General features: G+C 38.2%; 1 protein-coding gene across 1 annotated transcript; it reads left to right on the top strand.

The window, feature by feature from the left end:
* Positions 1-216: 216 nt before the first annotated feature.
* On the top strand, positions 217-9,524 carry LOC111880956 (uncharacterized). Its single transcript, XM_023877369.1, has 2 exons — positions 217-732; positions 8,745-9,524. The coding sequence occupies exons 1-2, from the start codon at positions 217-219 to the stop codon at positions 9,522-9,524; spliced, it is 1,296 nt and encodes a 431-aa protein (XP_023733137.1).
* The last annotated feature ends 10,904 nt before the right edge of the window (positions 9,525-20,428 follow it).

Here is a 20,428-nt window from a genome sequence, read left to right as displayed (position 1 = left end):
GAGAGTAAGCTCTATACTGAATATCGCAAGATTCCTCCCAAGGCACTGAGAGTCTTATCTCCTGATCAGCAGGCTGCCTTGGATGTTGTGGATAAGCCTGGAAACCGAGGATAAAGGGCTACTACCAAGAAAGGGACAACCGAGGATGATAAGTCAAAGTCCAAGAAGCGAAAGTCTGCGAAAGGGGATTCTTCTAATCCAAAGAAGATCAAGAAGATGGCGAAGAAATCTAAGAGTCCCTCTCCTTCCAGTTCAAAAAACGATGAGGAGGATGAAGAAGAGGAAATTCATCATGTATCACCGAGAGGTAACACCCCTCCCCGATCTCCCACTCCAACCGAACCTCCTCATGAAAAACTTCCAATACCACCTCCATCACCGAAACAAAGAATTCCTATTTCAGTTGCTCCTGTTCCCCCACCTACCACATCTCAAACAACAACTTCGATACCACCACCTCCACCTGTTACTACCATTCCCATTTCTATTACTCCAATCCCTTCGCTTATTATTTCCCAATCAACTTCGACTACTATCCCACAACCGAAAGTAGGAGTCAACATATCTGATACGGGGGCGACTACTGAGACCGAACCTCCAGTTACTTCCAAACCAATTTCACCCTCACCTTCAACCGATTCGGATCCCACGCTCGGTGGTGCTACTGATGAGTTTGATTCGATCTACTATAGTCCCTATACGCTTCCAACAAATGATGATGACGAAGCTCCAGTTGATGGGTTTTGAGCATTCTAACACTTCCTAAGTGTACATGCAACCCTAATAACCTTGGATCTATGTTTGTCTAATTATCATGCAAAGTTGAATTCCAAGGTTATATTCCTATCTAGCATACATGGGGAACAATTTTAACTTGAATCATAGATAGAATAACTTACCTTGTTGTTGCTTATGTTCCTTGAAACCTTGTGAGCCTAGCACCCCAAGTGTGATGCCTCAAATGCTTCACACAACACCAAATGCTCTTGGAAAGACCTTTGAGATAACACACACTTCTCAAAATCGGCCAAGCCCTCTAGTTTCTTAGTGTATCCGATTTTGGTGGAGAATATGCTTCTTATATAGTGTTGACACATCTAGGGTTACACCATGTAAACCCTAATGTGTCATGACTCTTCATTTCCATGACCCATGGGTTTGTAACTCCCATGGAGCATCCATGGAGCATCCTATGGGTAGAACCCAACTTGATAATCCATGGAGCCTCTTAGCCCACTATACAAGATATGGATGATTTACATAATCAACCCATATATTTAATTAGTTATCCTTTGATCACTTAATTAATTCCAAATTAATTCTTTGATCAACTAATCAAATAATATTATTAATATATTAGAACTTATAATATATTAATAATCTCCAAGTGTTATTTCTCTCATTTAGTCTATCCAATTGCATGGTGCCATGCAACCCAAATGGACCATGCCGGGTCGGGTCAAGTACACGCCTGAAATAGTTATGGACTTAGACACCTTATCCAACAGTCTCCCACTTGGATAAGTCTAATAACTATATCTCTAGTACTTCAGGAACCGACCAGCAATCGTAGCTCTTTCAAGGTCTCTCGGAACTGAGAAGATGATGGTACGCCATTTAAGATAAGTGATCATATAATCCTCCGTTCTAGATATCAGCCGGACAAATACATGGAACATTGTCTTGCTTATTGTCCAACATTTGTTTCCCGATTTCCGATTTGTTTGACATAGAACTTAATTGAACACATCAACTTAGTTCTGACCGGGCCCGGTACATGGGTCAAAACAAAATCATCGAGGGGCCCAGATATCAGCTTCTAATCCAAGAAGGAACAGATAAACTTCGACTCATATGTTTGTTCTACCACTCATTGAATTACACACAAAAGTACGTTTTATAACATCGAGTTACCAATGCGTTTTCATACAGTCAATGCATAACCAACTTGTAAGTAACAAATCATATCTATAGGTTTGAAGACTTATATGATATTACCGTCTCACGATCACTCGAGATAGAATTCCATGAAGTGATTCCAGTGAGCGTGGGTTGAGTCCAATACTCAGAACTTATGAGCACTCATGATTGTTGTAGCCTTGTCCAAGACCTCTACAACCAAACATGACAGTCTTGATTCATATCTACTTCCAACATATGACCGACTGTGGAGGTTTGAATAATATGTTATACCAAACAAAATTATTCTGGAAGTCAAAACATGCAAAAGAAATATAGTAAACGATCGACAAGAGATAGCAACACTTTACTCATAAATAAAACACTTTTATTCATCATCAAATGTCAATTACACTTTACAAATTTCGAGATTATCTAACTACTAAATCTAATATCATCTTTCAGCCCTATGCTCCGAGCATGCTGAAAATGCTTAACCCGAGTCAGTCCCTTTGTGAGGGGATCTGCCGGATTCTCATCTGATGATACCCTCTTTGCCACGAGGTGTCCTTCTTCGATCCGATGTCTAATGAAATGGTATTTTCTGTCGATGTGTCTGGATCTCCCATGATCCCTTGGTTCCTTGGCTAAGGCAACAACACTTTCACTATCACAGAAAATTTCCATTAGCTCTTTAATAGCTGGTACAAGTCCAAGGTTTCCAATGAAGTTCTTCAGCCATATCGCCTCCTTTGCTGCCTCGCTAGCTGCAATATACTCTGATTCACAAGTAGAATCTGCCACTGTCTCTTGCTTGGAACTCTTCCAAGAAATTGCTCCTCCGTTTAGGGTAAAGACCCAGCCCGACTGAGAGCGGAAATTATCCCTATCAGTCTGGAAGCTAGCATCACTATACCCTACAACTCTCAAGTCATCACTCCCACCGAGGGTAAGAACCCAGTCCTTAGTCCTCCGTAGGTACTTGAGGATATTCTTTACCGCAGTCCAGTGTGCCTTGCCAGGGTTCGCCTGATACCTGCTAACCATGCTCAAGGCAAAAGCTACATTGGGTCGAGTACACGTCATAGCATACATGATCGATCCTACAGCCGAAGCGTAAGGTGTTCGACTCATTTCTGCTATCTCAGCCTCAGTGCTAGGGCTTTGTGTCTTACTCAATCTGGTGTTACTTTGGATGGGTAACTCTCCTTTCTTGGAATCCTGCATGCTGAATCTCTTCAGCACCTTATCCAAGTAGGTACTCTGACTAAGTCCAATTAGTCTTTTACTCCGATCTCTCAAGATCCTTATCCCTAAAATATAGGCAGCTTCACCAAGGTCCTTCATAGCGAAACACTTCCCAAGCCAGGACTTTACTTCCTGCAGGGTTGGAATGTCGTTTCCTATGAGTAGTATGTCATCCACATACAATACCAAAAAGCTAACTATACTCCCACTAGCCTTGACATACACACAAGATTCATCTTCACTCCTAGAAAAGCCAAATGCCTTGACCTTTTCATCAAAGCAAAGATTCCATCTGCAAGGTGCTTGCTTCAATCCATAAATGGATTTCTCAAGCTTACACACTCTATTAGGGTACTCGTTGCTGACAAAACCCTCTGGCTGACTCATGTAAACATCTTCAGCCAACTTTCCATTAAGGAAAGCGGTTTTGACATCCATCTGCCATATTTCATAATCATGAAATGCAGCTATGGCTAACAGAACCCGAATAGACTTAATCTTGGCTACTGGAGAAAAGGTCTTATCATAATCCACTCCAGGAATTTGAGAGAAGCCCTTTGCAACCAGTCTAGCCTTATAAGTGTGTACTTTACCATCCATGTCGGTCTTCTTCTTGAAGACCCATTTGCACCCTATTGTCTTACGACCTGGTACATTTTCAACCAAGTTCCAAACTTGATTGTCATACATGGATTGTATCTCGCTATCCATAGCCTCTTTCCATTTAGCAGACTCGGGGCCTGCCATGGCTTCCTCGTAGCTGTTAGGGTCATCTTGACTTACTAGTGTCCCATCACTAATAAGTGTCTCACCTTCTGCAGTAATATAGAATCCATAGTAATGCTCAGGTGCACTCCTAACTCTCGTGGAACGTCTCAGAGGTACAGATTTGTCAATTGGCTCAACAGGAGTTTCCTCCTCAAGTTGAGGGCTAGAGTTTGAAGTTCCTTGACCGCTTGATTCTTGAAGTTCTTCAAGATCAATTTGCCTCCCACTGTCTCCTTGGCTTATAAACTCTCTTTCTCGAAAGACTCCTCTTCTTGCTACAAAGACCACATTGTCACTAGGTCTGTAGAAGAGGTAACCAAAGGATCGCTGTGGGTAACCGATGAAAATACAGCTCTCGCTTCGAGATTCGAGCTTATCATGAGTCTCGCGTCTCACGAAAGCCTCGCAACCCCAAATCTTGATGTGGTCTAGTTTAGGTACTTTACCAGTCCACATCTCGTGAGGAGTTTTGGCAACTTTCTTTGTAGGGACTAGATTAAGAATATGGGCGGCAGTCTCTAAGGCATACCCCCATAATGAGATTGGTAGCGTAGCTCGGCTCATCATGGAACGAACCATATCTAACAAGGTTCGATTACGCCTCTCAGCCACACCATTTAACTGTGGTATCCTGGGAGGTGTCAATTGTGAGACTATCCTACATTCCCTTAGATAGTCGAGGAACTCTGAACTAAGATACTCACCACCACGATCGGATCGAAGCATCTTAATGTTCCTGCCCAATTGATTCTCGACTTCCTGTTTAAATTCCTTAAACCTCTCGAAAGTCTCTGACTTATGCTTGATCAAGTAGACATATCCATATCTACTATAATCATCAGTAAAAGTCAAATAATAACGATTAGCATCCCTTGTGGCATGTTTGAATGGTCCACACACATCCGTGTGTATAAGGTCCAACAAACCTTCACCCCTCTCACACGAACCTGTGAAGGGTGACTTTGTCATTTTTCCAAGTAAGCACGATTCGCAACTATCATCTGACTTTAGGTCAAACGACTCCAAGACTCCATTCATTTGGAGTTGGCCTATGCGCTTCTTGCTTATATGTCCAAGACGACAATACCATAATGATGCTTTATCCAAGTTATTATTAGTAGAATCAATACACAAAACATTATTTCCTAAGTTATCTACAACAGATACAGCTTCATACACACCATCACAAGGTAATGCTTTAAAATAAAGAACATTATTAAAGAAAGCATCAATAGAACCAACTTCATTATTAAATGAAAAGGTAAACCCTTGTTTGTACAAAGCATGAAAGGAAATAATATTTCTTTCCATTCCTGGCGAGTAACAACATTTATTCAAATCTAAACTAAACCCACTACTTAGCGATAAAGTATAAACTCCAATCTTGGTAACAGGTATAGCTTTCCTATTCCCCATGATCAAGTTTATCCTTCCTTGCTCCACATCCTCACTTCTTCTTAGTCCCTGCAAGTCACAACAAATATGAGTACCACACCCGGTATCAAGGACCCAAGAATTAGAATGGGGTGAGTTATTAGAAATGATAGTGTAAATACCTGCATGGTTGGGTTTAACTTTCCCATCCTTCACATCTTGCTGGTATTTTGGGCAGTTCCGCTTCCAATGCGATTTTTCATGGCAATAGAAGCATTCAGCCTCTTTTGGGTCAGAAGAAGGAGTAATGAAACCTTTCTTGGTTCCACTTGAAGAAGAGCCATCAAGGGTCCGAGCCTTGGTACCCTTAGAAGAGCTCTTTCTCTTCCTCTCTCGACTTTTCCCGATTGCCAAAACCGGAGTAGAGTTTTGAGTAGGAGTGATAGCAACCGACTTCCCCTTAAGACCTGATTTTTGCGGTCTTGAGAAGTCCCTGAAGTTTGCTGAGGGTGACTTCTTCCTTGTTCATGTGATATGTCATGCGGAATTGATCATAGCACGATGATAAGGAATGCAAAATAATATCTATTGCAAGATCCTCCGGGAAGTTCACATTAAGCTTCAGCAAACGATCCACATACCTTTGCATTTTCTGCATGTGGCTCGTGACGGATTCCCCGTCCTTCATCATGGTTGTTATCATGGAGCAGATGATTTCATACCTCTCTTGTCGTGCACTTTGATGGTATCTTTCCATCAAATCTTGGTGCATTTCATAAGGGTAGAAATCCTCATAAGACTTTTGGAGTTCCGCTGTCATCGTGGCCATCATGATGCAAGCCACTTTCGTAGCATCCCTTTCATGTGCCCGAAATTCAGCGATCTCCTGAGGAGTTGCAGTGGACTCATCAATCTCCTTAAGCTCCTTGTCAAGGACATATTCTTTGTCCTCGTAGCGGGTAATCATCCTGATGTTTCTGATCCACTCATTGAAGTTGGATCCATCAAAGGTGACTTTCCCACACAAGTTCATAAGGGTAAAGGAGCCATTAGGATTAGAGCCAGAAGCATTGTTGAAAGACATCTGAAGAAAAGAGAACAAGATTAGTTTAGATATAAGAGAGTCCTTAATAAAACACCCAAATGTAATATTAAGGCTAGGATCCAATCACAATATAATATAACTTAGAAGAGGTATGTCGTAATCTAAGCTATATCATATTTGAAAGGTAGGTGAATGACGATTCACCAATTTCCACCACGAAAACCGCAATATTTTAGTATTAGGTTTTTGAATGGTTCTTAGAAATTCCTAGATTCTTTGAGATTCAATGAACTTTTCAAAGGAATGTTTCAATCTCGAGTGTGCCCTCCAAGTTTTGTGACTGGGATACCGAGGATCACAAAACGAGGTGTGAAGTAACCATGCAAATCACTTGGTACCCTTAAAGTTTATCACTCAATCGATGTGCCGGTAAACCACACACGCTCCATCGATACTATAATAAACCCTAAGTCACCCTTTACCTACCTTGTTAAGTCCAAGTTAGTGTGCCGGTTAACCACACACGCTCCACCAACGACTTAATCAAAGTGTAAAGTGTAATTTCATGGAATAGCACCTTATTCACATTTTTCCTAAAGTAACTAAGATTGGGAATTTAATAAAACATTTAGTTACTTTATAATATTCATCATACTTTGAATGAGAATTAATAAGTCCTTGTCTTACCTGTTCGGCTAACGACCCTCCACCGATCAAGCAAGCGGTGGGTGAGAGTGGACACGCATTAAGTCACCATTTTATAGGCAACAACCTTATACCCACCTTATAGACCGGCTTCGTGAATGAGGCGTACTAGCGGTAAGACGACTTTGTTCTTATACATATATATATATATATATATATATATATATATATATATATATATATATATATATATATATATATATTATTAAATCATAATAATATAAGTATAAGGGATGAATTTTAACTTTTAAAATTCTAGGGGTTGGAACTAAAGTTTTAACTTAACTTTACTTGTTCCAAAACTTGAGGGCAAGTTTTGTAAACTTTCAAAACTTTTCATTTCTTGTAACTTATGAGTTTAATAGAGTAATAAAATGAGGACTTTTCATTTTTCCTAACTCTTGTGTTCTTTTAATGGTTTTTAATCCAAGAGACTTTTGGTTTTCCATAACTTGAGGACAAGTTATGGACTCCATTAAAACACATTATGATCAAGAATTAAACTACCACATAGGTTACAAATAATTCCTATGATCATCTAAACATCATAAGAACAAGAATATGAATATGAACACCTTCAAGAATCAAAATCACATTTAATCTTTGTAATTTTGATAACTAGTTGTTGTAAATGAGTTAGAAAAGACATTACACCTTCTAAAACAAGTTTTCAAGTACCAAAACAATTTAGGGTAATGTTTCTAATCCATTTCCAGCAACTGAAGTCGAAATTCTGCACTCTGTCGACCCTACTCGCCGAGTGCATAAACCTACTCGCCGAGTAGGTTGAAGATACAAGTGAACTCGACGAGTCCTCCCCATGGACTCGCCGAGTCCATCAGTCATACAGCAAGATTTTCGACTTTCTTCAACTTTTAAGCACAAATAACAAACAAACAAGCCTAGGCTCTGATACCACTGATCGGTTTTGAGCATTCTAACACTTCCTAAGTGTACATGAAACCCTAATAACCTTGGATCTATGTTTGTCTAATTATCATGCAAAGTTGAATTCCATGGTTATATTCCTATCTAGCATACATGGGGAACAATTTTAACTTGAATCATAGATAGAATAACTTACCTTGTTGTTGCTTATGTTCCTTGAAACCATGTGAGCCTAGCACCCCAAGTGTGATGCCTCAAATGCTTCACACAACACCAAATGCTCTTGGAAAGACCTTTGAGATAACACACACTTCTCAAAATCGGCCAAGCCCTCTAGTTTCTTAGTGTATCCGATTTTGGTGGAGAATATGCTTCTTATATAGTGTTGACACATCTAGGGTTACACCATGTAAACCCTAATGTGTCATGACTCTTCATTTCCATGACCCATGGGTTTGTAACTCCCATGGAGCATCCTATGGGTAGAACCCAACTTGATAATCCATGGAGCCTCTTAGCCCACTATACAAGATATGGATGATTTACATAATCAACCCATATATTTAATTAGTTATCCTTTGATCACTTAATTAATTCCAAATTAATTCTTTGATAAACTAATCAAATAATATTATTAATATATTAGAACTTATAATATATTAATAATCTCCAAGTGTTATTTCTCTCATTTAGTCTATCCAATTGCATGGTGCCATGCAACCCAAATGGACCATGCCGGGTCGGGTCAAGTACACACCCGAAATAGTTATGGACTTAGACACCTTATCCAACACCAGTCACACGCAAACAATTGCAGAGCATTGACGAGAAACTCGATAACCTGCTTTATGCCAACAAGTCCTATAATGATACAAGTGCAGCCAAGGTGAATGCCTTTGTGGATTCCTTATCCAAGTGTATTCAAGCGGAGCAAACAAAATTTGAAGTTGTTCACTCTTCAATACAAGCAGAGAACACTTCACTTATAAGTTCTGTGAACTTTCAGTTTGAATCTCTTAATGTTGCTTTAGCAAAGGAGAGTTCTCTAAAGGAAGATCTCGCACGTCAAGCCTCAACAATTGAAGTTCAAAAGGTGCAGCTCGCTCAAGCTGAAAAGGAAATTTCCTTGTTGAAGACGGAGAGGGTTTTCTTTCATAGCTGTGTTGGGGATATCAAGGATATGCTAACCAGTCTCCTTGGTGCTCATGATCCTATCCTTACTTTGACTATAAGGAATCATCTCACTTCAAAACTTCTTCTTGCCCTTGCATTGTTACACGAGACGAAGGGTGTTTCGGAGAAATTCATATCTCCAAAACAAGGGGGAGAGGGTGCTCAACCGAAAGTTACTGTGAAGACTGAAATCGAATCTCCTCAACCGAAAGTCGATGTTACAACCAAACCGAAGGGTAACGAAGCTTCGGGTTCTGGTTCTCAAGCCAAGGGGATTGATAATGATAGTACTGAAGAAGAAGAAGAAGAAACTATTACTGAGGCCCTTAAACGAAAGAAGAACAGAGAGTTGGATGAAGCCTTGAGAATTGCAAGGGAGGCTGAGGAAAGGGAAAGGAGGAACAAGGAAGAAGAAAAGCCTTAAACTGCAAGAAGGCCTTGTTTCCCTGCTAGACTAAAGATACACGGATCAATGAGGCAATAGAGTTTCCAAGCGTCTACTGGCTGGAACCTGTCGCTTTTTTTGACTGTGACAATTCTAAGGGCTCACAGTTTGGCATGCCAATAACACGAAAGGCTTTCACGTTTCATTGCTTTTAATCGACTATTGAAATTCCTTTCCCTCATCCAAAAGTTGATTGTAAGCTTATCGACTTTTATCTGCAGTATGGTCAACCGCAGTACTTGACATGGTGCGCACAGAAGATAGTTACCGTTAAGGTACTGAAACCTATGCCTGCTGGGAAATTTGTAAATGTTAATTTCAAAATCACACGAGGATCAGAAAACTCGGTGTCGATTATTTCTGTGGCAGGTCTTCCAGATTTAAATCCTCATGACTGGATTCTATTGTTTAACATTCTGCTCACCGATCCAAAAGAATATGAGCCGATATTGGATCATTTGAATAGGATGTTGGCCTCTTACATCCATGAGGTTGCTGCTATGGATCAGGAGACATCGAAAGTGATGAACAAGAAACCGACTGTCAAGCCAACACCGAAACCAGATGTGAACAATATGAAGATGGGCCAAATCGATTCTACACATATTATTGTGATGTTCAGAAGAGAAGAAGCCAATCATTTTCTGTTCGCTCTTGCTGGTAAACATTTATTCTCAACTGACTGCTTGGAGTACATTATCAATATTATCCATCGGTGCAAGCAGAATTCGGAAGCAGAAAAGAAGAACTTCACAGACATGCTTTGGTGGTACATTACGTTTCGTCATCACCTGTTGCCCATCATACTGAAGGTGTTCAAGACAATCAAGAAGTCTTCTGCAGCTCAACCAAAGTGAGCTTTCGACTCCATTGACGCTAAGGGGGAGATTGTTGAGTCTTGTTATGTTGCACCATGGGCTTAATCGAGCTCTTCTGAGCTGTTGAAGTTTTAATCATACGACATATTTAAAGCCATTCTTGTGTTCATAATTACGTTCTTAATTGTTTGCCTGCATAGAATCTATCGATCCTAATAGAAATTAGTTCTAACAGTTTTATATAACAATAAAACCACGTAATACTATTTTAAGTATAGAAATACATATACATTTTTGGACTTAGGGTTTTTAAGACTACAACTCATTTTAAAGGAAATATTGGATTTTTTAGGAACAAACACTATCATTTTACAAGGAAAGAATTACATATTTTTCCCATACAAAACTCTTATGAACTCACCATATTAATTGTTGACACTCTTAAAAACTACTTGTATTCTCAGGAAACCGTTAAACAAGTAGTCACAAGGCTTTTGAGGATGGGACGTTACAGCGTCATACTATTCATTTTGTCATCATAATGTAATTGGTTTTGAAACATCCAATACTCAGAGACAATGTAACATTTTCAATTATATTTATGATGCCTTGTGTTTGCTTTGATCAGTATTGTACATTATCTTGTGATACTGTTCATGAAGTCATCCACCCTCAGGCGTTTCCGCCATCCTAGTTTGGGTGTGTGACAAATTGATATCAGATCATTGTTTATAGTGAATTGAGTATATATCAAACCATGTAAGATATACAACTATAAATACAATGGGACTAAAACTCTCTAACTAAAAAATTCCGTACAAGTGTACTTTTACAATATAATGATATTTTTACAAAGTATAAGTACATACATACCAGAACGGTGTCATAACAAGAATAATACAAAAGTAATAAGATCAGTTCAACACTATGAATAGACCTAGGTAGTTATGTAATCAGATCTAGGATAGATAGAGCCATAATTATATTTGTCCAAGATATGACTAACATGTGCTTGGGAATAGTATTAGTGAACAACAAGTATAAAAAAAACTTACATACACCCCATACGAAGAAACTCAAGAACCAAACATAATGTTTAAAATACTATAGGATTATTTTATGATACTATAGAACCATATACCTAGACTCCATATGTGGCTCTTGTACCTCTATCTCTGCACAGTCGACATGGCCATATTTCACCTACCAGGAGATCCTTACTTTCCCAATAATGGGAATGGTGGATAGATCAAGGAGGAGTCTGAGGAGCACGTCGAGGCTGATGCACTAGCCGCTGAGGAGGACCCAAAGGAGGGTTAAGGTGATGATGAGGACCTGGTGGAGGAGGACTCCGATGCTGATTCTGAGGTCAACGAACGACGTTTTGCTGTCCGCAACCTGCATGATCCTATATCCGAGCCGAGCTTTTAGGTATACCGCCATATAGGTGGTCCACTATGGATGCACACTCCAGGATCCGACACCTCGTTGGGCAGAGGACCTACACAGATGGAGCTAGGAGGATGGCCAGAATCCCCTGTACAATATGTGCCAAGATTTCTACGACTACCTTAATGACGGTTCAGCCGGCACGACTCTCCCTGTCATGATTCGCCACATTTCATGCCTTGAAGATCATGCTAGGGCATCTCCCAGCCAGATTCTAGATATTGGTGCCACTACTGAGGTCACCACTTCTCGGTTTCGTCGTCTAGATGAAGATCATGATCAGACATGCAAGATTATCAATTGTCTTCTTGAGGATGTCACAACTGCCCGAGCTGAGGTTAGGGTGCTCATAGACAGGCATGTCGACATGGAGCAGTGTATGATTGAGGCAGAGCGTCGAGCTGAGACCAGGGAGGAAACAAGGGAGATGTGAGCATGCATAGCCACACTTTGAGGGCCGCATTATGTCACTTGCCATGATTAGTGTTTATGCTACTCAACTTTTGTTATAGAATAGGTCTTTTGAGTAAGCGTTGGTGCTACTCCCTCATGTATGTAGGTCCTAACCTACGAATAAGTGATTACACTATTATAAGGGTGTCGCAACTAGGAATTCAAAGGTTTTTGTAAACATTAACAAGGGTAACATTTTTGGCAAAAACTTGAAATTATGCATGATGTTTATTCTATGAGAACAAAATTCCATCAAACACTCTATACAAACACTTCAAATGGTCAACAAAAGATAGGAAACCCTAAAAATCCCGGTTTAAGTCCATTATGGACTAGGATTTTCTTATTGGGACTAATGGGCCAATAAGCCTCCAATTTGACTATTTTGGGCTTAGGACCCTTAAATGGGCCCTAATTGGACCCACTTTCATGAAACTTAATATTTTGGGCCATAATGGACCCCAAATGAATTGGTTTACCATAATGGGCCTTATTGGGCCATAACACATCTAACCAATCCTAATGGGCCATAAATCCATTCTTTTATGCAAGATTGGGCCGTATACCATCCTAAGGGCCCAATGGGCCGAAAACCATCAATTAGGGCTTCATATTATCAGACTCAAGCACTAAAGGCCCAAACCACTTCTCTCCTTTCTCCCTCTCGGCCCAACATATATAAAAAAAAGAGAATAATGGCGATTATAATGCTTTGATACCTTATTTTGTTTAAGGGACAACTAGGAGATTACACACCATGTATCCATACATTCTCACATTCCCATGCATCCATCACTTCACTTCTTTCTCTCCTCCCCCTCTTTTTTTCTTCTTCGGCTGAGAAGAAGAGGAAAACACACACACACACACACCTTCAAACTTCGTTTAAACTTTCTCTATTTTTCAAGAACAACTCCTTCTTCATTTCCTAAAAGTTTCGAGATTTAGAGTGTTTCCAAGGGAATTTTTTTTACCACAATCACTATTATTGGTAAGTTATTATAAAAAACCAACATTTTCTTTCATTTTAACACCAAGAACTCCTTCTCACATAGTTCTATTCCATGATCACGGCTTAGAAGCTCCATAAGCTCGAGATCCACATCAAGGTGTTGCTAGGACCAAAAATCTTCTTCATATCTTCTTCAAAACCGTGACAACTAAGCAAGGTGAGTTCATACCCCCTTGTTTTTTGTTTTTACTGGTTTTTTGGGGGAGAATACATGTGTTATGTGTTGATCTATTTGTGTTTGCATGTTATGTGTGATTTCTTTGGTTTTTGGTTGTGATAATGTGTTACTACTTGAAATATCTCGAGATCTATAGCAAAAGTGTGAAAGAATCATAAACAAAAACATAATAAAAAACATACATCATAGGTCTAAGAGTCCTTAAGTTTAATAAGTGAAAAACAAGCCAAAGAACTTTACAAGTGTCATTTTTGCAAAAAATAACAAAGATTGGGTGTAAATTGATAATTATCGGTTTTATGAGGGTTATAAGATATTTATTTGTACAAAAGCTGATTTTTATGAAAATAATACTTTTCAAAGGGTTAAAAACATGAATTTTAGCTTATTGGGCTTTCAATTGGGCCTCACGAGTTTTTGGGACCAAGGTTGCGAAAAAATGAAGTTTTGAGGGGCTGAAATGGAAAACTTAACAAACTATGAGTCTAAGATGTAAATAATTTTTTTTAGGGTTTGAAAACGATTTTATTACCAAATTGGACTAAAAATGCAAAGTTTTTGATTTTCGAGTCAAAATTGTAAAACTTATGGAAATTGGGCCAAAAATGTAAAATTTTTACAAATAAAGGCTGGAAATGACAAATGCAATAGTTTTGGACTGAAATTTCTATTCAAATAAAGTTTCGGTGGAAAATGTCAAGAAAAATGGTTTAAGGACCAAAAATGTCAAATTTTCATAAAAATGGACTAAAAGTGCCATTTTTATAGAAAAAAGGCCACAATGGTCAATCTAAATGTTTTGGGTCAAATAAACAATTATAAGTGTTTGGGTTAAAAATATCAAGATTATAACGCATGGCTTTAATATATATATATATATATATATATATATATATATATAATGAAAACCTCGTTATAAATCAAACGTTAAGATATTTTTTTTTACAATGCGAATAAACATTTTGCATACAACAAATACCAACAATATGAACTTAAACTCGATAAAACATAAGTGATTCAAAGGTTGGGCTCAAATACCTTCTATTCGTGCTATTGGGCCTTTGTGGCCCAATATCATGATTATTGGGCCCAATATAATTACACATGTTTATTGGGCCTCAGGTGACCCAATTTCATGCCTAATGGACCGTCAATGGTTTTTACATGCTATTGGGCCTTAGTGGCCCATTTACATTGATAGTAATGTCCAAATCAATTATATCCGTGACGGACTAATGTGTCCATCGTATACTCGACAGCCTATAATAACATACATGATTAGTGAGTCTCTGTTTCCCTCTTCTCTTCGTCTGTTAGGCTTACCTATTATTCTAGTAAACATAAATTAGGTTGTTAAACAAGGATATTCAGTTTCAGTTCGATTTAGTGGGAAATAATAGGTGACACCAATAGGTGTCGGTCGTAGTTTGTAGTTATAACTGTTGGGTTTTGAGCATTCTAACACTCCTATGGTGTACATGCAAACCTATAAACCTTGGATCTATGTTTTCTCTATTATACATGCAAATAAGAACTTTCCAAGGCTTTAATCCTAACTAGCATACTATGAGGAAACTATACTACAAAGACTAGTTAGATGACATACCTTTTGGTGTAGCTTGATGTCTTCAAGCTTTAAGAGCTTAGCCCCAATAGTGTGGAAGCCTCAAGTGGAATCACAAATCACCAAAAACACCTTGGAAGACTTTGAGAATAAGAATACTTTGGTTCTCTCTAGTGAAGTCGGCTAGCCCTCTTAATGTACCCACACTAGTGCCAACTTCTCCAACCAAGGACATCTTTATATAGTGTGGAGACTAGGGTTAAACCCATGACCTTTCATTTCATATGATCCATGGGTTAAACACTCCATGGACTATCCATGAAAGCTTAGCCCAACCTAAATGAACTTGGCCCATTCCATATATATAAGAGCCCATATTTAATTAGTTCATTTTGATCACTTAATTAATTCTAAATTAAGTCTTGATCAATACTAATTAAATAATATGATTCCATATTAATATATTAGAACTTATAATATATTAATATAAATCATAAATATACTATTCTCAAAAGAGTATCCATATAAATTGTGTCGGTGAAGTGCAACCAAAATGGACCATGCCGGGTCGGGTCAAGTACATACCAAATATAGTTATGGAGTTAGACATTAATCCAACAATAACCAGAGTCCCCTAGAGGGAGAGCGAGAGTTTGTGTATAGATCTATACAGGGGTGACTCCCCCACACCTGAGTTGTTCGCTACAGTTAGACTCCGCCAGTCTAGGTTGACAAAATCTTAATTCAATGCCGGCATTCGCTAGAATGCCAAGACAGACGAATTAGTCATTATTATGCATGGTTATAACGACTCACATAGAGATCCAATACCATCTAAGTAATCATGAGAAATCATATTCATTCATTGTGATGATACAATAATACAAAAACTATCATACTATTTATATCGGAAAACATTGGGTTTTCCGAGGGAACAACATTACTCACTCCTACTCTCAACAACTATAATACAATAATCACTTTTGAATAACAATCACTTTTACTTGTTTTGAAATCACATACACTTGCACTTATTGCATCATCGCATCCTTTTCGCAAACATTTTTTGTACAGAAAATATCGGATTTTTTGGGTTTTACAAACAATACAAACTAATTTTATATTAAACGTGCTTATATATGTTGACGTTTTCAAAAAAATTGTATTCTTAGGTAACAGATAAGCTGAAGAAAGTTACCAAGTGTGTTAGGATGTTATTTTTTCTGACTCTCAAACAATATGTGCTATGGATATGTAATATTTAAACAATGTACTTGATGTGAACAAAGACAGTTGTACTATGTAATGTTGGTGATGTATGTGTTTGTTCATGCATATTCATTATGATGATATTCAATTTATAGTCACATGAGCCCTCGGACGTTTCCGCCATCTGGTTTGGGGTGTGATGAAGGGTCATTTTGCTGCCAATTTTATTTTGGGTTTCAGGTGTATTTTAGACCTCCATGAAGGCCAATTTTCCAAAACTATGTACTACTGTGAAACATTACCAATGAAATGGTTTGCATTGTATTTCATTGGGTATTATTATTAAATTCATAAATTGTTATGCAATTGTTTACTTATTATAATATTTTTTTATGAAATATTTACAACTTACAATAAAGGCAAGACATAACAAACATATAACTGAGACGTTCTATTTCGATAATACCCGACTTATAACAATTATCGGGGACTTACCATCCTTCCATCTCTAATCCCTATGGAAGAAGAATGCCACCACTTAGAAGTAACCGGCGTGCCGACAACACACCAACAGTTCCACCAACACAAATCCACAGGTGGACCCCGCTATGTTCCAAGTCGCTATGGCATCCTCGGTAGCAACCGCCATGGCACAACTTCGTGCTAATGGCACAAACAAAAACAGGAATGGAAACGGAAACGGGAACGGAAATGGGAACGATGCCAATAGTTCCAATCATGGAGAAAGCCAAGGACACCAATGAGTATGCTCCTACAAGGATTTCATAAACTACAAGCCCAAGACTTTTTATGCGATGGCAGTGTCATCGCCTTAACGAGATGGTTTGAGAAAACCAAATCTGTGTTTAAAGTCTATTCATGCCCAGATGAAAGTAAAGTCAAGTACGCAGCTTGCACTTTTGTTGACGCAGCCTTATCCTGGTGGAATGGCCATGTTAAAACCCTGACTCTCGTTGTGGCCAACTCTATGAGTTGGCAAAAATCTAAAGATCATGATACTTGAAGAGTATTGTCTGCGGGGCGAAATTCAGAAATTAGAACATGAGCTTTGGAATCATATAATGACGGGCTCTGATGTGACCGCCTATACTACCAGGTTTAACGACTTGGCAGTTCTGTGCCCTGGGATGGTCACCCCGGAAGACAAGATGGTGGAATGCCACGTCTGGGAACTATTCCCTGGATTCAAGGAATGGTTGTATCTGCTAACCCAACCATCTATGACAGTGCCAAACATTTGGCACAAAGGCTTGTCGACCACGGAGTCCGCCAGGGCATTATGTGTTGGATTAATGTCTAAGTCCATAACTATATTTGGTAAAACTTGACCCGACCCGACATGGTCCATTTGGGTTGCATGGAATCATGCACTTAGATAGACTAAAATGAGAGAAATAACACTTAAGGTTTATTAATATATTATAAGTTCTAATATATTAATAAGATTATTTAATTAGTATTGATCAATAATTAATTTTGAATTAATTATGTGATCAAAAGAAGACTAATTAAATATATGGGTTGATTGTATGAATCATCCATACTTATATAGTGGGCTAATGCTCCATGGATTATTAAGTTGGGCTCAAACCCATTGGATGCTCCATGGTGTATTTGAACCCATGGATCCATGGAAATGGATAGCCATGACAATTAGGGTTTACCCTAATTGTAACACACTATATAATGATCTCTTTCTTGGGAAAATCGGCGACTATGATATGCATGGAGGGCAAGCCGATTCTTGAAGTGTTCTAATTTCTCTCTAAGTTATTCCAAGTGCTTATGGTGTTGTGTGAACCATTTAAGGTGTCACACTTGGGGCACTAGGCACTCAAGCTTCATGAAGACAAGCACCAACTAAAGGTATGTTATTCTAACTTGTGTTATTCAAAGTTTTGTATTCTAGAATAAAACAATACCTTGGAAAGTTGATATTTGCATGTATAATAGAGAAAACATAGATCCAAGGTATTTAGGGTTGCATGTACACTTAGGAGTGTTAGATTGCTCAAAACCCAACAGTGGTATTAGAGCCTAGGCTTGATTTCTTGTTGTACTTGCTTAAACTGCTTAAAAATCGACTTTTGGTGCTGTCTGCCCAGCAGACTCGCCGAGTCCATGAAGGGACTCGACGAGTCCAAGGCAAAATGCATCCAACTCGCCGAGTTTGTTCATGCACTCGATGAGTTGGACCCCCAGACAACATATTTTCGAGTTTTGGTGCTGGAATTGGTCTAGAATCATTACCTTTGACTGTTTTAGGCTTATAAAACATTTTTTGAATGTGGTAATGATTATGTTAAACCAGTTTCAATGCTATAATAAAAGTTTCAAGTTTATATGTGTTCATGTTATTCTTGAAAATTATTGATTATGAATGATCATGCTTATGAGTTTTGCTTGATCATAGGAATTGTGTGCAAATTATTTGTTGATATAATTCATGATCTTGTTGAAAATTGTATGGAGTTCATAACTTTTCCTCAAGTTATGAATTTTCAAGAATTTTATGTTTCTTTGATTTATGAGTTAGTTTAGATTGATAATGAAAAAAATTATGTTTTAGTTGTTTTCAATCCATATTAGTCTAAAAGAAGTTTATAAAATATGTTTTTGTAACTTGTCTTCAAGTTATGTGAAAACTCATATTTATGAATCTTAAAACCTCATAAAAGTTTTGTAGCTTACATAAAATGTAAGAGTTTTTTCCATTAAATAGTTTAATGACTCCATAACTTGTCCTCAAGTTATGGATGTTGAAGAGACACTTCTTTAAAGTGTTTTTAAAGAATAAGGGGTTACATTAAAAATAAAGAGTCTTCCTTTTAATGAACCATTAAACTCATAAGTTATAATTTAAAGAGTCTTGAAATAGTTTCAAAACTTGCCCTCAAGTTTTGGAATTTGAAAAGTTACTCCTCATGTATACTTTAATTCCAAATTTAACATTGAAATTTTAAAAGGTTTAAAATTCAACCCTTATACTATTATTATAATTTTAATTATATAGATATGTATAAAAGGAAGTCAATCTTACCGTTAGTAGGCCTCATTCATGAAGCCGGTCTATAAGGGGGGTATAAGGTTACTGCCTATAAAATGACAGTTTAATGGGTGTCCGCTCTCACCCACCGCTTCCTTGACTGGTGGAGGGTTGTTAGCTGAACGGGTAGGAATGGACTATAATTCTCCCTTCATTAAAAGTATAATGAAAAATACTAAGTAACTAAACACTTATAAATTCCTAATCTTAGTTACTTAGGAAAATGTGAAAAGGTGCTAGCCCATAAAATTACACTTTGTACCTTACCAAGTCGTTAGTGGAGCGTGTGTGGTTAACCGGCACACTAACATGGACTAGTAAGAGTGGCAAAGGGTAACTTGACTTTATTATAGATCGGTGGAGCGTGTGTGGTTAACCGGCACATCGATTAGATAATATTGTTAAGGGTACCAAGTCAATTTGTATGGTTATTCACACCTTGTTTGTGCTCCTCAACATCCCAGTCACAAATTTGAGAGGGCACAATCGAGATTCAAACATGCCATTGAAAAGTTCAATGTATCTCAAAAGATCTAGGAGTTTCAAAAACCAATAAAACCTAATAATAAAATATTTCCTATTCATGGTGGAAATTGGTAAATCGTCATTTACCTACCTTTAACTAATTTCTAATTTGGATTACGGCATCCCTCTTCCAGTTATAAATAGGTTGTTGGATCCTAGCCTTAATATTTCATATTGGGTGTTATATTAAGGACTTTAAATCAACTAACTTGAATTTCTCCCATTATAGATGTCTAGTTTAGACAGCTATGGTTTTCCCAAATCTTTAGGAACAAGCTTCCTAATGAAGATGATATCCCAAATGGCAATCAAGGTGAAAGATCAATCCCTTTATTGGGCATTTGTGGGACTAGAAATCATACTTCACTTCATCCACCTCCTCCAATAAATCTCCCTATCCCACAAGTTTTAAGACTTGATAAGTTCTAAGTCACTCAATCCCTATTGGCAAGCAAAGTCTATATGTGCTTAGATCTTGGGGATTAAGCCACATATTGACAAGTCGGGAGAGTCGCGTGTCGAAGTCTCAGGGTAGCTGGCGGCTGACTTGGTTCTTCAGTCACTCCCTGATGACAGGTCACGACAAGACCCTTAATGATCTTACCTAT

Source organism: Lactuca sativa, chromosome 5 (genome assembly GCF_002870075.4).
Source record: "Lactuca sativa cultivar Salinas chromosome 5, Lsat_Salinas_v11, whole genome shotgun sequence".
Taxonomy (NCBI): domain Eukaryota; kingdom Viridiplantae; phylum Streptophyta; class Magnoliopsida; order Asterales; family Asteraceae; genus Lactuca; species Lactuca sativa.
Note: the sequence above shows the minus strand (reverse complement) of the source record. Positions and strands in the feature narration are given on the sequence as shown.